At 36.3% G+C, this 13011-nt stretch overlaps 1 protein-coding gene across 1 annotated transcript in view; it reads right to left on the bottom strand.

The window, feature by feature from the left end:
* DMBT1 (deleted in malignant brain tumors 1) overlaps window positions 1-12113 on the bottom strand; it is an 85473-nt gene extending 73360 nt beyond the window's left edge. The window contains exons 1-2 of the mRNA XM_075200940.1: window positions 11810-12113; window positions 3470-3784 (exon numbers count right to left, since the gene is read on the bottom strand). Of these exons, the coding sequence (XP_075057041.1) occupies window positions 3470-3784; window positions 11810-12113 (619 nt within the window). The remainder of the gene's footprint in view (window positions 1-3469; window positions 3785-11809) is intronic.
* Window positions 12114-13011: the final 898 nt, after the last annotated feature.

The following is a 13011-nucleotide window of genomic DNA, read 5'->3' as shown; positions in this document are numbered from 1 at the left end:
GTTTTACTATGTGATTTCACCTGAACTATATGAGGTTTAGGGGTTTATAAAACACAGCACATTTAATGTGGTTTGAGTTTTCAGTCTCCAAACCACAGGATAGCAAAGCTTTCGTTTGGCTCTAAAAAATGCATCTGATTTGTGGAAAAATAAACAATGGCTTAGTGCAATGACCCCTTTGTTGCTTTGTGAAATCAATGAGCGTCTACCTGAACAGAATATGCCAGAATTCTTATTACCATTACTATTATTGGAGCCCATCCTCTGTGACGGCTGGTAACATTCTATTTTATAATGTGCATTGCTTGAAGAAAAGTAATACGTTTGTTTTATTGTTTACCTGTAGCTATTTCCAGGCCTGTATTGTAAGAGTCTGAAAGTAGAAGCTTATGGTCAGTGAAATTTACAGATACTAAAACACAGCAATTATATTGATGCTAAATTGTAATTTATTTAGCTTGTTTGATATTAATCAAATATTTTCTACAATATCTGTTCATTACTTCTGACTATCTGGACTAGAGCATTTACACCAAACAGAGGATCCACCTATGTGGGTAAAATGGAGTGATAGATACATTTTACCTAATGTTCATATTACTTTGACATCTCATCAGGGTCTCTCTTCCTACCTCAGATAATCTATATGAGCATGATTACTATTTATTGGTCACTACCCTACCATCCTGAACCACATGTGGTTTAGGGGTTTAGAAAACATTGGATGCGGTTTGAGTTTTCAGTCTCCAAAGCACAGGATAGCAAATACTGCGGTTTGGATCTGAAAAATGCATCTGATTTGTGGAACAATAAATCGTGGCTCAGGAAAATTACCCCTTTGCTTTAACACTTACCTGAACAGAATATGCCACCTTTCTTATTATGACTGACTACTATTATTGGAGCCCATCCACTGTGACCGCTGGTAACATTCCATTTGATAATGTGCATTGCTTGAGGAGGTAACAGTACTAATGGCATTGTGGTCACAGTGGATGGGACTCCCATACTTATAATAATATCTAGGATGCTGGAATCTTAAATTCAAGTATGTGGAGAAAAGTATATACATTATACTCAGAGGCGGAACTAGCGAGCCGTGGGCCCCAGTGCAGGGAAGCGAGGAGGAGGGAACCGAGGTCCACAGATTGCTAGTTCCCCGCACAGTGGGCCCCATTATCTACATGGGCCCCGGTGCACCTCACCTGCTACACCAATGGTAGTTCCGCCACTGACTTTACTATATACTATACTATATACAGCAGCTGGAGAAATTTTGCCAAAGTTTGCCTACGCCTGTAACATACTGTCAATTTTTTCAGAAATATACACTAATAAGTAAAAATAAGTAAAGAAATCCCTTTGGCTGGGACTTGTAGTTCCACAACAGTGGGGAAACTACAAGATGCCCTTAATCCTGCTGTAGGAAACAGACATTGTACATGTTTCATGAGTCACTAATAATTATAATCATGCAAAGTACACTGTTTATTATTACTACTATTGTTATTTTTCTTGTTTAAACACTTAGAGCCTGATGTAGAGTCGGATGCAAGTCCAACTGAACAGTGCAAAAAGCACTTTTAACCAAGGATCTGTCTCAGTTTTCATTCAGATTGAGTCTGATCTCCCTCTTGCACTTCTCTGCGCTTAGAGAGGTGGAACGTAGTCGGTGAGCCCAGCAATGAAAAGGCGTATTCACGCTCTTTACATGCTATGTTGAGTTGAAAGCAGCTGCAGATAGGTCTCTAGAATATGTATCTTTTGCGGGTGCTTTCTGCTGGTTCAACAGACGTTGCAGTATTAAAAAATAAATAAAAAAAAGATTAAATTTAACAAAAAGGTGTGCTCCCCCTCCCAAACAGCTTAACCAACTCTTGTGCTGTTTGCGGGGGAGAAGCACAATTTTATTTTTTACATTAGTTTATTTATTCAGTAAGCTGCTTTACAGGGTTGCTGTGACTGATACACTTAAGTGTATAATGCACACCAGCCCATAAGGCAGATAAAGAGGTGTGTTTGTGTAATTTGCATAGTATTCTGAGTTGCACGGATCTAACAATCTGTTTGACTTGGAATACTGTGCAAATTAGTGTAAATTGCATCCGACTCTATTTCAGGCCATTAATTGTTACTATAGTGGTTGTAGTGGTTTTGCAGAGGATTAGTTTTAAAACTATTGTGATCTCTATTATACCTTAATTTGAAAAATGATACAAGGAAAATGAATAAGTTTGTTTTGTGGTTTACCTGTGGGTGTAACCGGGCCTGCATTGTGAGAGTCTGAAAGTAAAAGTTTATGATCAGTGAATTTTACATATACTAAAATACAGCAATTAAATTGATGCTAAATTGTAATTTTGTTAGCTTGTTTGATATTAATCAAAGTTTTTTTACATCTGTACATTACTTCTGACTATTTGGAAATAGATTATTTACGCCAAACAGAGGATCAACGTATGTGGGAAATATGAAGTGATAGATACATTATACCTAATGTTCATATTACTTTGGCATCTCATCAGGGTCTCTCTTCCTACCTTAGATGATCTATGTGAGCATGATTACTATTTGTGGGTCACTACGCTACCATTAGCTGCCTTCCAGTTCATTATATGTGATCATTTGTTTTAAAGATATCTGCTCTTTAAAGGTTATATAATTGTCTGACCCATGTCATCCTACCAAGTCCTATGTCACATTGAAAAAAAAGAATATTAATGTAATATTAGCCAAATCTCAAAAACTGAAAGTTTGTCGGTCTTTAACCTTATGCATTATCTGTTCATACATTCCAAACTCCAGTCAAATTCTAAATTTAAGCTGTAAAGCTGCATTGACCTATAAATGACATCACTTCTAAGCAGTAGCTACAAACAAGCTATGGTAATACAACAGAGTTGGCCAACTCAGTATCTGACACAAATGCTTGATGGTGATCATATCCTGGTACATATGTTTTCCTAATAACTCTGACACAACCTGATGGATGATTCATGTGTATATTGACATTACATAAAGGAAGCACATAATGGATGTTGTGAGTGCTATTAGATTGGGGAAAAATTAGTGAAAAGTGGAGCGGTTTATTAAATAATTAAGATCGTTTGCACCTCTAGAAGTACTGGGTGAATAACAGGATTTGAATCATAAATGCCAAGCTAAATTTTAAATCACTTCAAAACCTCCTCACTCATAATTATGTTATAAAATATGAACAGTGGAGATATTTAGAGCCTGGAAAAATGAGAGGGTTGGGTGTATTTTTACAAAAGTCAGAAGTTAGAGGGGTGCAGATGGGGGTTCAATTTCTTATCCTCACATCTAATTGCTCAGTGCTACATTATCTTGTATTATTGTTATTAATATTATTATTATTATTATTTTAACATGAATTAACTTTCTGTATGCACAATAGACAAAATATATAGCAAACTGACGTAAAATATTCAGAGAAACAGTGACATACCTGAGCAGATGACACCTGCATCTTCCTGGTGCCCACAATCATGAGATCCCCATCCACGATGAGGACATTGTGAAAGATACTGTTCATGTCCAGTACATCTCACGTCATCCAGAAGAATACTCCCAGTACCTTGCCCAAAATATGCACTTTGTAGAGCTGAAACTCCGTATCCACAATTCAGCTGCCTGCATACAACATGTGCATCATTAATGTCCCAGATATCATCACATACTGTTCCCCAGGCATTGTTATAGTAGATCTCCACACGTCCAGCACATCTGTCCAAGCCATTCACAAGTCGGATAGGGTTACTTGCTGAAACAAAATAAGAGGTTCACACAATGAAGAGTGAAAAACACAAGAAAATGATTTTACATAAGTCAGTCAATATGATATTGTCATGTTCATTTTTTGCATGTTATTGTTCCCACTATTTTATTTAAGATGTCACTAATCAAAATACAAAAAGTCTCAAACTATTGCGAAAATATGGTAATAATTATATTTACTTGATCACCAGCTAGTGTTAGTTTATAATATATATATAATGCCTCTATATATCAGTTCCCAAATACAAGCATATACAGCAATTAACCCATCAAAACACAGCACAGAAATGCCACCAGCACTATATCATGCCATGTAGCCCAATCACAAGAAACACTTGGAAGCAGCAATGGTTCCCAGACATAATATGTGTGAGCGGAAAGGAGAGATATGCAAATTTCAAGCTGTGTGAGCAGGGATTGTTTGCCAATTACCAGGAGGTGTGTTTGTGAACAAACACCATTGTGGCCATGAATGTGTGAGAAGAGGGCTGAGGTCACTGACAGCAGTGAAAAATACAATAGTGACTAGGTCCAAAGTAGGCAGGTAAAGTTATGGAAGTGCCAAGTATCCATAACTCCAGAATTTACCCTCCATTGAACTCTGCTTCTACCAGTGTCTGCTTCTTTCAGCTGTTCTCTTCCTTCCAGTCACTGGCCCCTAGACAAGTTTCAGCTGCTTAGGATCAGCAAATCCATTTCTCTCGCAAGTCATTTTGCCAGACTCCCACTTGAGTCCACAAAAATGCAGCAATTTGAAGAATGACAGCCAGTGTCAGCAAAACAGACATTATTTGGAGTAATTTCTGAAAGTTAAAAAAATGCATCCATTTTGGGATATCATGCACTGATTGTTTTACTGCTTATATGGTAAGTGCATGGACTATCTTTTATGGGAATAGGGAAGCTACAGACGTTTACCCCTGATGGAACAGCTAGGTGCAGAAATATTCCTCTTATTGCACTGATATCCAAAATACAAGATGTTATGTTATGGAATGAGATAATTAAATAATTCCAGGGCTGGAGATGCTAACTTTGAGGGTTATACCAATGACTGGAGATGCTAACTACCCTTGCAAAATGGTTTACTATGGCCTCAAAAAGTTGTTGTACCGGGGCCTGAAATATCTGTTGGTGGCCCTGTCCACATGTATCCCCCCTTCCCCCAAAAAAGAAAGCACCTATACACCTATATTGGCAGCGGAGGTGCTACCCCATAGTAACTGCAAACCCAGATACTACGGCAGTTACACCTTTGGGTGTACAGTATGCAGAAACTTAAACGCTTATACTTTTATGTGGGTCACACTGTATATATATATCAAGCAGTTTATTTAAATGCATCTATTGAGAGTAACACATGATCTAAGGAATATTGGACCAGCAAATTATAAAACCACATATAGTAGTTGCCAATAGTCTCTAATCCCTAGGAGCCGTACTGGATTTTGAAGGGCATAAGAGAATTATGCACAACCTGATGAAGGCACTGTCCTATCCTGGTTCTCATCCTACCTTTCTAATCGCTCTTTCAGTGTTAATTTCTCTGGATCCACCTCTGCTCCGCTTTCTTTATCAGTTGGAGTACCACAAGGCTCCTAGGTCCTCTGCAATTCTCTATCTACACCACTTCTCTTGGAAAACTAATAAGGTCCTTTAGATTTCAGTATCATCTCTATGCGGATGATACACAAATCTATCTATCCTCTCCTGATCTTTCACCATCTGTGCTGTCTCGCGTTACTGACTGTATTTCTGCCATTTCATCTTAGATGTCTTCTCGCCAACTCAAACTCAAACTTTCTAAAACTGAATTAATAATATTCCCGCCCAAAAACAGTAGCTTCCTGCCTGACATTTCTATTGCTGTTGATAACATGACCATAAATCCCACCCCGCAAGCTCGTTGCCTAGGTGTAATCCTTGATTCACAACTGTCGTTTATTCCCCACATCAACTCTATATCTAAATCATGTTACATACACCTAAAGAACATTTCCAGAATACGCACATATCTCACACAAGACACTGCAAAAACATTAATTCATGCACTCATCATCTCCCGCATCGACTTTTGCAAATCCCTCCTTACTGGTCTTCCCAAAGTCAGACTTGAACCCCTACAATCTATTCTGCACGCAGCGGCTAGGTTGATTTTCCTTACTAACCATTATTCCTGTTATTAGCCACTCTGTCAGTCTCTACATTGGCTGCCTGTATTTCAACAAATCCAATATAAAATTCTTCTACTAACATACAAGGCCATCAACAAAATTGCACCGACATACATTTCTTCACTTGTCTCAAAATATCTCCTAACTCGACACCTCCGTTCTGCACAAGATCTGCGTCTCTCTTCCACTCTCATCACATCCTTCCACTCTCGGTTACAGGACTTTTTTTGGGCTGCACCCACTTTGTGGAATTCCCTCCCTTGCACAATAAGACTTTCCTCTAGTCTTCAAACCTTCAGTCGTTCATTGAAAACCCACCTCATCAGACAAGGTTATGATATTCCTCAACCACCATCTTAATTTCCCTAGATTACCCTATTACCATCCTCTACACTGCTAACGCAAGACAACAACCCTCTGACCAACATTGCAACACACACAGCCGACTCAATACTTTTACCTTTGCCATCTAGCTGGTCCATTGTGCAATATGATGTAGCACATGCCCTTGTGTTTCTAACTCCCATTGTCCTATAAATTGTAAGCTTGCAAGCAGGGTTCTCTTACCTCTCTGTCTGTATGTATTACCCAGTATTGTCTTATCAATGTTTGTTCCCAATTGTAAAGTGCTACGAATTTGCTGGTGCTATATAAATAAATGATGATGGTGATGATATTGGGGCATTGTCATTACAATTATGATACATACCTGAGATCAGCCTTTCACAGTGGATTGACTCTTCTACTCATCGTGATGGCAACTGCCTTTATGTTTCTTACACAAATTAGCCACAACATTAAAACCACCTGCCTAACCTTGTGTTGCCAAAACAGTTCTGACCATCAAGGCATGGACTACACAATACCTCTGAAGGTGTCCTGTGGTACCTGGTACCAAGACATTAGCAGCAGATCCTTTAAATCCTGTAAGTTGCGAGGCGAGGTCTCCATGACTCTGACATTATATTCCAGCACATCCCACAAATGCTCGATCGGATTGAGATGTCGGGAATTTGGGGGCCAAGTCAACACCTTGAACTGTTTGTCATGTTCCTCCTCAAACCATTCCTAAACAATTTTTACAATGTACCAGAGTGCATTATCCTGCTGAAAGAGGCCACTGCCTTCAGGGAATACCATTGCCATTAAGGGATGTACTCAGGCACACACTTAGGGGGGATTTCCCACTTCCCGTGCACGCTTGGATCTCTTACTCTGAACTCAGCTGTGCTTCTTGTGACTGACCGCTTCATAGGGACCAATCACTTTGTTCTATTACATGCTACTAGTCAGTGACCCATTTTTATTCTCCTTCCTCCTGCCCCATTCCTCCCACTCCCCGTTCTATGGTCACCTCCCCTCTATGGCCGCCTCCCCTCTATCTATGTCATTGCTGTTTTAGAATTCTTATATAATACAATTTTAATAAATCAACATATTTTTAATTGAAATTATGAAATGATATTGTAGCTAAGTGCCGGGTATACATGTGACTGATCTGTCATAACTTGATTTTGCAGTATTGAAATGTAGGTTCACATTTATGAAATGTACAAGCAAGAACCAGATAAAGTACAAAAGCTACAGTTATAGTTACACATACCAAAAAGTAGTTTAATATTTATTAGAAATATTTATTTATTAACAAATGATATTTGCCCTTTTGTGCTTACAAGCATATTTTCTTTGGCTGATGTCATTTGTAATCTAGTGTGAAAATATTATTTTTTTGCCAAAAACTAACTTACATTTTTACTATAGTCATTCTCAATACAGTACATTCCCAAGCTCAATCAATGTATAGATTCATGGACCAATATAAACAAAGCTTACTTTTGACAACTTGGAACAACTGCAATTTAATAAACTCTACCAGATTTTCCAGGAGAATGTTATATAAAACTGCATATTTGTTTACAGCAAATTTACTGTTACATATTGATCACCTGGTTCTGTTTCTGTGCTTATGTGGTAGAAATCTGTTTAAAAACAAAGAAACAATAACATATGGAGTTAAAACCTGCCATGTCTACCAGGTAGGCAAACATATTTAGAGATGTTACTTCCTTATCTTCTTACATTTCAAATCCAGATTAAGTAAAAGTAGACTGGTTACTATACAATCTATTCAAACTTTTGGACCTGACTGCTTTAACAAATACATTTTTCACTGTCCTTATAATGAAAGTAACAGAGGGAGGAGGCGTCAGTTAATCATTGGCAACTTCACAACACTATGGGCCTCATTCGTTTTTTAATCGGATGGAAATTGCATGCATATGCGTCCATATTCAAGTATAACAGATTCTCGGGAAACGTTTCCTGTTGACTACGAATATAAGCATGTTCTGGCTATATGGCACTTGCCGTCACACAACACACTGCATATGTTCAATATCAAGATCCATCAGAATGCACAGAAAAATATCAAATACATTAACACCTGTTAATAATAATAATAATAATAATAATAATAATAATAATAATAATATTATTACTAAAAAGACATTGGAAAAAAAAATATTTTTTTAAATGAAATACATTAGGATGTCATTAATGCCTACTACAGTTGCTCTTAATTGCAAACACATGTTCTGGCTTGCATATGCACCACTATCACTAACAATCGGCACTTACACCTGACCTGTAGCTGGTGTAAGTGATATCGCTATAAATCACGCTACTGAGATATGCCCAGAGCTTGAATCTCATGAATATTTGTGCTCTCGGCCTTGTCACGTTCTTACTGTATATTGGATACGTGCATATGCCTCTTCCATCCCCCGTTCCACCCTTAAAATTGTAGGCTGTCATAAGTGTCATTTGCATTTGAAGATGAATTGCATGCACTTGCATTCACTGGCATATAGTACGTTTCTGAGCATGCTCAGAGCAATTTTGCACAAAATAAGGCACATAATGGGACTTACGTCCCTTAATGAATCAGGCCCTATATGTTTTCTAAGTACGTCAGAAAGTGCAAACACAATATATCACACAACTAGGATTAGCACAATTGTGATGTCATTGTGTCTGCTTCTGCTCGTTATAATGGAGTTTCTACATGTAGACGTGAGGAACTTGCTGATTATTTTTAATGGATAATGGATGGATCAGAGAGGATTGCAGCGCAAAATCCATTTTGTCATGAAAGTATGATACAAAATTGAAACAATTATTTTTAACATAAAATCTGTTTTGTAGCATTAAATCAGTTGTGTGAAATGAAACTGCCTAACATAATGTACTATATGTACTATATTTTAAACAATTGTTTAACCTATAGCCTAAAGTAATCAGTTACCTATAAAAAAGTTATATCCATGAAATTGAACAAAAAATATTGTTCGCCATTTGTAGTTTAGTGGTATACTGTACATAATAAATATTGTTCACTAATTTCTGCCATAAATCATAATATAATATATTTTGTCCGTTAAATTTTTAGGGATTTCTTCGTTTGAATTATTTTAAAAATTACATTTAATTTAATTTTATTGTCAGCAAGTGTACGATATGCATATAACATATGTCTTCATTATAATTAAATTATATTAATGTTTTGCTTTCAACCAAATGAAGCATGTATGCTTTGTAAGTGTCATATATTAATATTGAAATAAAAGTATATACAAAAGTTAATTTTATGTATACTGGTAAATCTTTTGTTAACCACATGTACATTAAACTAAATGCTAATTATAGCTAGTTAAATAACATTACCTCTGTTCATCCCTGTTGGTGGGTTGGAGCCTGTGCAAAAACAAATATGTAATATAGTTTTTTCCTTTGAAATAAAACTGAAAGATATCAATGTCATTATCTTACAGAATATATCTATCAATATATCTGTCTATGAATGTCTCTCTCTCTCTCTCTCTCTCTCTGTGTGTGTGTATATATATATATATATATATATATATATATATTCTGTATGTGTGTGTGTGTGTGTATGGTAGAGGGGACATAACTGAGGGGGAGCTGAGAAGTTGTGTATGGGGGTGATATAATATTCTGGTGGTCCATGGGTTGTGTATCCTCTTCTGGTTCCTGACATTTTAGAGGCAATATCCAATCAAATATAATATTTTATGGTAAACCATATTATGGTTGTTTTAATAAGTAGCAGTATTTGTGAAAGATAAATAAAATGTTTCACGTAGAACGAAGCTTTATATTTGAGATTTCTCAAAGTTTACTTTTTATTATTATGTTATCTAAAGAGCTACAATGTTTGAGGAAAGAGTAGCTGTTCGGATGTGGCATGTGAACAGGGACAGAGCCTGAGGCTCCAAGGATTATGAACAAAGCCTTTGTCACCTACAGAATACAGTGATGTAACTCCAACCCTGACTACTTACTAATACTAGTAGTATTTTATACATAACATACGTTTATTTACATACTGCTTTGCTAAAGTGTATAGGTGATTTGGACAATGTACAGTCTGCTCCTGACAGCAATACAGTGCCTGACGACCAAAATTGAGCTTATACAAGATATTACATATAGAAATCTCCTTGAGGAGCATCAGCAGTAGTCAGATGGAATATCAGTTTTAATTTGCTTATAAAATACAAATCTGATGGCTGCAATTGTTCTAATCTAATTCTAACTCAGAAGGTTCTAAATAACCGCCCAATTCTGTGGACCTTCAAGCCGAAGCATTCTGTTTCAAATGGAATAGAATGGAAATGGAAAAATACAAGTTTTCTTGATTGAGTAAATCATGCCAATTTCAACAATTTTGTCAACAACTGCATATTTCTGCACATTTAGGACCTCATTCAGAGTGGGCGTGTGCCAATTGTTTTGTGTAAGATATTTCCGTAGTGTGCAAGTGTCCCAAAAATGAGACCCTATGAATCCATATCAAATAATTTGTGCCTGGATAGGCAGAATGGGATGTTGGGCAATTGTAAGTAAGGGCATGTTCATATACGTGCAACATAATTAGATGTGAACGCATCCTGGGACACACCTTTTAGGAGGCATATCTCGTACAGGTGCTGTAGGGCTAATGCAACAATACAAAATTATTATGATAATGAGTATTATAATGATCATGCACAGCACACTCTAGCTACTTCTGATTGGCTTATTGCATATTGACCTTTCCAGCTGATAATACTTAAAACATTAGCGTTGCAACTATATCATATTAAATAGCATCCGGCTATTCTCATTACTTATTTGTAATTTCCCTTTGGACTACAGCAGAAAAGAAGATTCCTATTGGGTTGTTAAAGGAATAAAAAATTAGTTTTGGATGTATTTTTATTTAATTCTATTTTACATGGAAAATGTGACTTTCACATTTATTAATAACATTGAAGACTATTCCCTCTTGTATATATGACACGTTTTCACATTATTATCTTGTGTATAAATAAAGTAATATGGATTTTCTACTACTAACTGTCAAGTTACATCTCTATGCTGCGGTTAGGCGCAAGTATGTACACATTTAAGCCAGACTTTTGCCTGACGCTAATACTATTGTTTTAGAGTTGAATGCATCTTGAGATCCATTCAACTCAACATATACCAGTAAGTATTCTTTTTTGCATGTGTCCTTTCCTGTGTAAGTTCAATGCACAAATGTGTCCAATTCTAAATGAGAGCCCAAAATAAATATGCACATTATAAAATGGTACTGAAAAATAGAGTGTTCCTAATGCCAACTTTAGGTAGTTGCTGCTTGGACACAATAAGTTCTTTTCTTTTTGGTTCTATATGGATATTTAGTAATAAAAATGGACTATCTTACAAAATAACTCTCTATATATTTATGACTACATATTGTGTAAAATATACATCCTGCAAATTTTGTTTACCTGAGCAGATGACCCCAGCATCTTCATGGGCTCGGCAATCATGATCTCCCCACTGTCTGTGAGAACACTGCCAAATATATTGTTCACTTCCAGTACATGTTACATTATCAAGTATAATTCTCCCGGTACCTTGCCCGAAATATGCATTGTGTAGAGCTTCAATAGCAGATCCACAGTTTTGTTGTCTGCATACAACATGTGCATCATTAATGTCCCAGTTATCATCACATACTGTTCCCCAGGTATTGTTATAGTAGATCTCCACACGTCCAGCACATCTGTCCCAGCCACCCACAAATCTCATGGGAAATATGTCTAGCATAAAAACAAAATGACATACCTTTGTAGAACATCGTCTTCGCTTTACTTCAGTGCAACACATTATTAAAGGACAGTGACATTTTGCCCCCAAATCCCACTTTCCTGTTTCCTTCAAATTGTGCCATATATGGATATATACTGATAAATTGCCAGGATCATTCACCCTGAATTATGATCTGTTTTAGAGACCTGTTGTTCTAGTATTTGTGGATTGTAATTTGAGTTCTATGGTAATCTGCTATTTAAAATATTGATGTATTTTAATATGTAGAAAGCAGGTAAACAAAATCAGGTACTAAATAAAATTAAATAATAACTACATAATAATACAGTTTATTTTTAGGTTCACAAAGGTCAGACTGTCAGGTGATTAAGAGGTTTGTTTAACCCATCGTTCACTGCTTACAAAGTATAATATCTGAAAATGTAAGGTCTCATCCAATATCAGTGCTTACATTCGGGTTATATGAGCACCAGCAATATTCTAGAGAATTCTCAAAAACATCTTAAATCCCTGTAAGTTTATGAATCTACATGCATGGAATATGTGGATATTTTCAGTTTAACGGAGAACCTCCTTTGGCAAGGCTACAGCCTCTATTTGTCTGAATACAATATTGCCAATCTTGTCCCAAAAAAAGTGATATTTAAAAAGGTAATTTTATTAAAGGCAAAATTTACAGGATTTTGTCTTTAATAAAATTGCCATTTTAAATATGGTCGTCAAAATATAATATTTTATGGTAAACCATATTATGGTTGTTTTAATAAGTAGCAGTATTTGTGAAAGATAAATAAAATGTTTCAAGTAGAATGAAGCTTTATATCTGAGATTTCTCAAAGTTTACTTTTTTATTATTATGTTATCTAAAGTCTGCAAT

Source organism: Mixophyes fleayi, chromosome 3, assembly GCF_038048845.1.
Source record: "Mixophyes fleayi isolate aMixFle1 chromosome 3, aMixFle1.hap1, whole genome shotgun sequence".
Taxonomy (NCBI): Eukaryota; Metazoa; Chordata; class Amphibia; order Anura; family Limnodynastidae; genus Mixophyes; species Mixophyes fleayi.
Note: the sequence above shows the minus strand (reverse complement) of the source record. Positions and strands in the feature narration are given on the sequence as shown.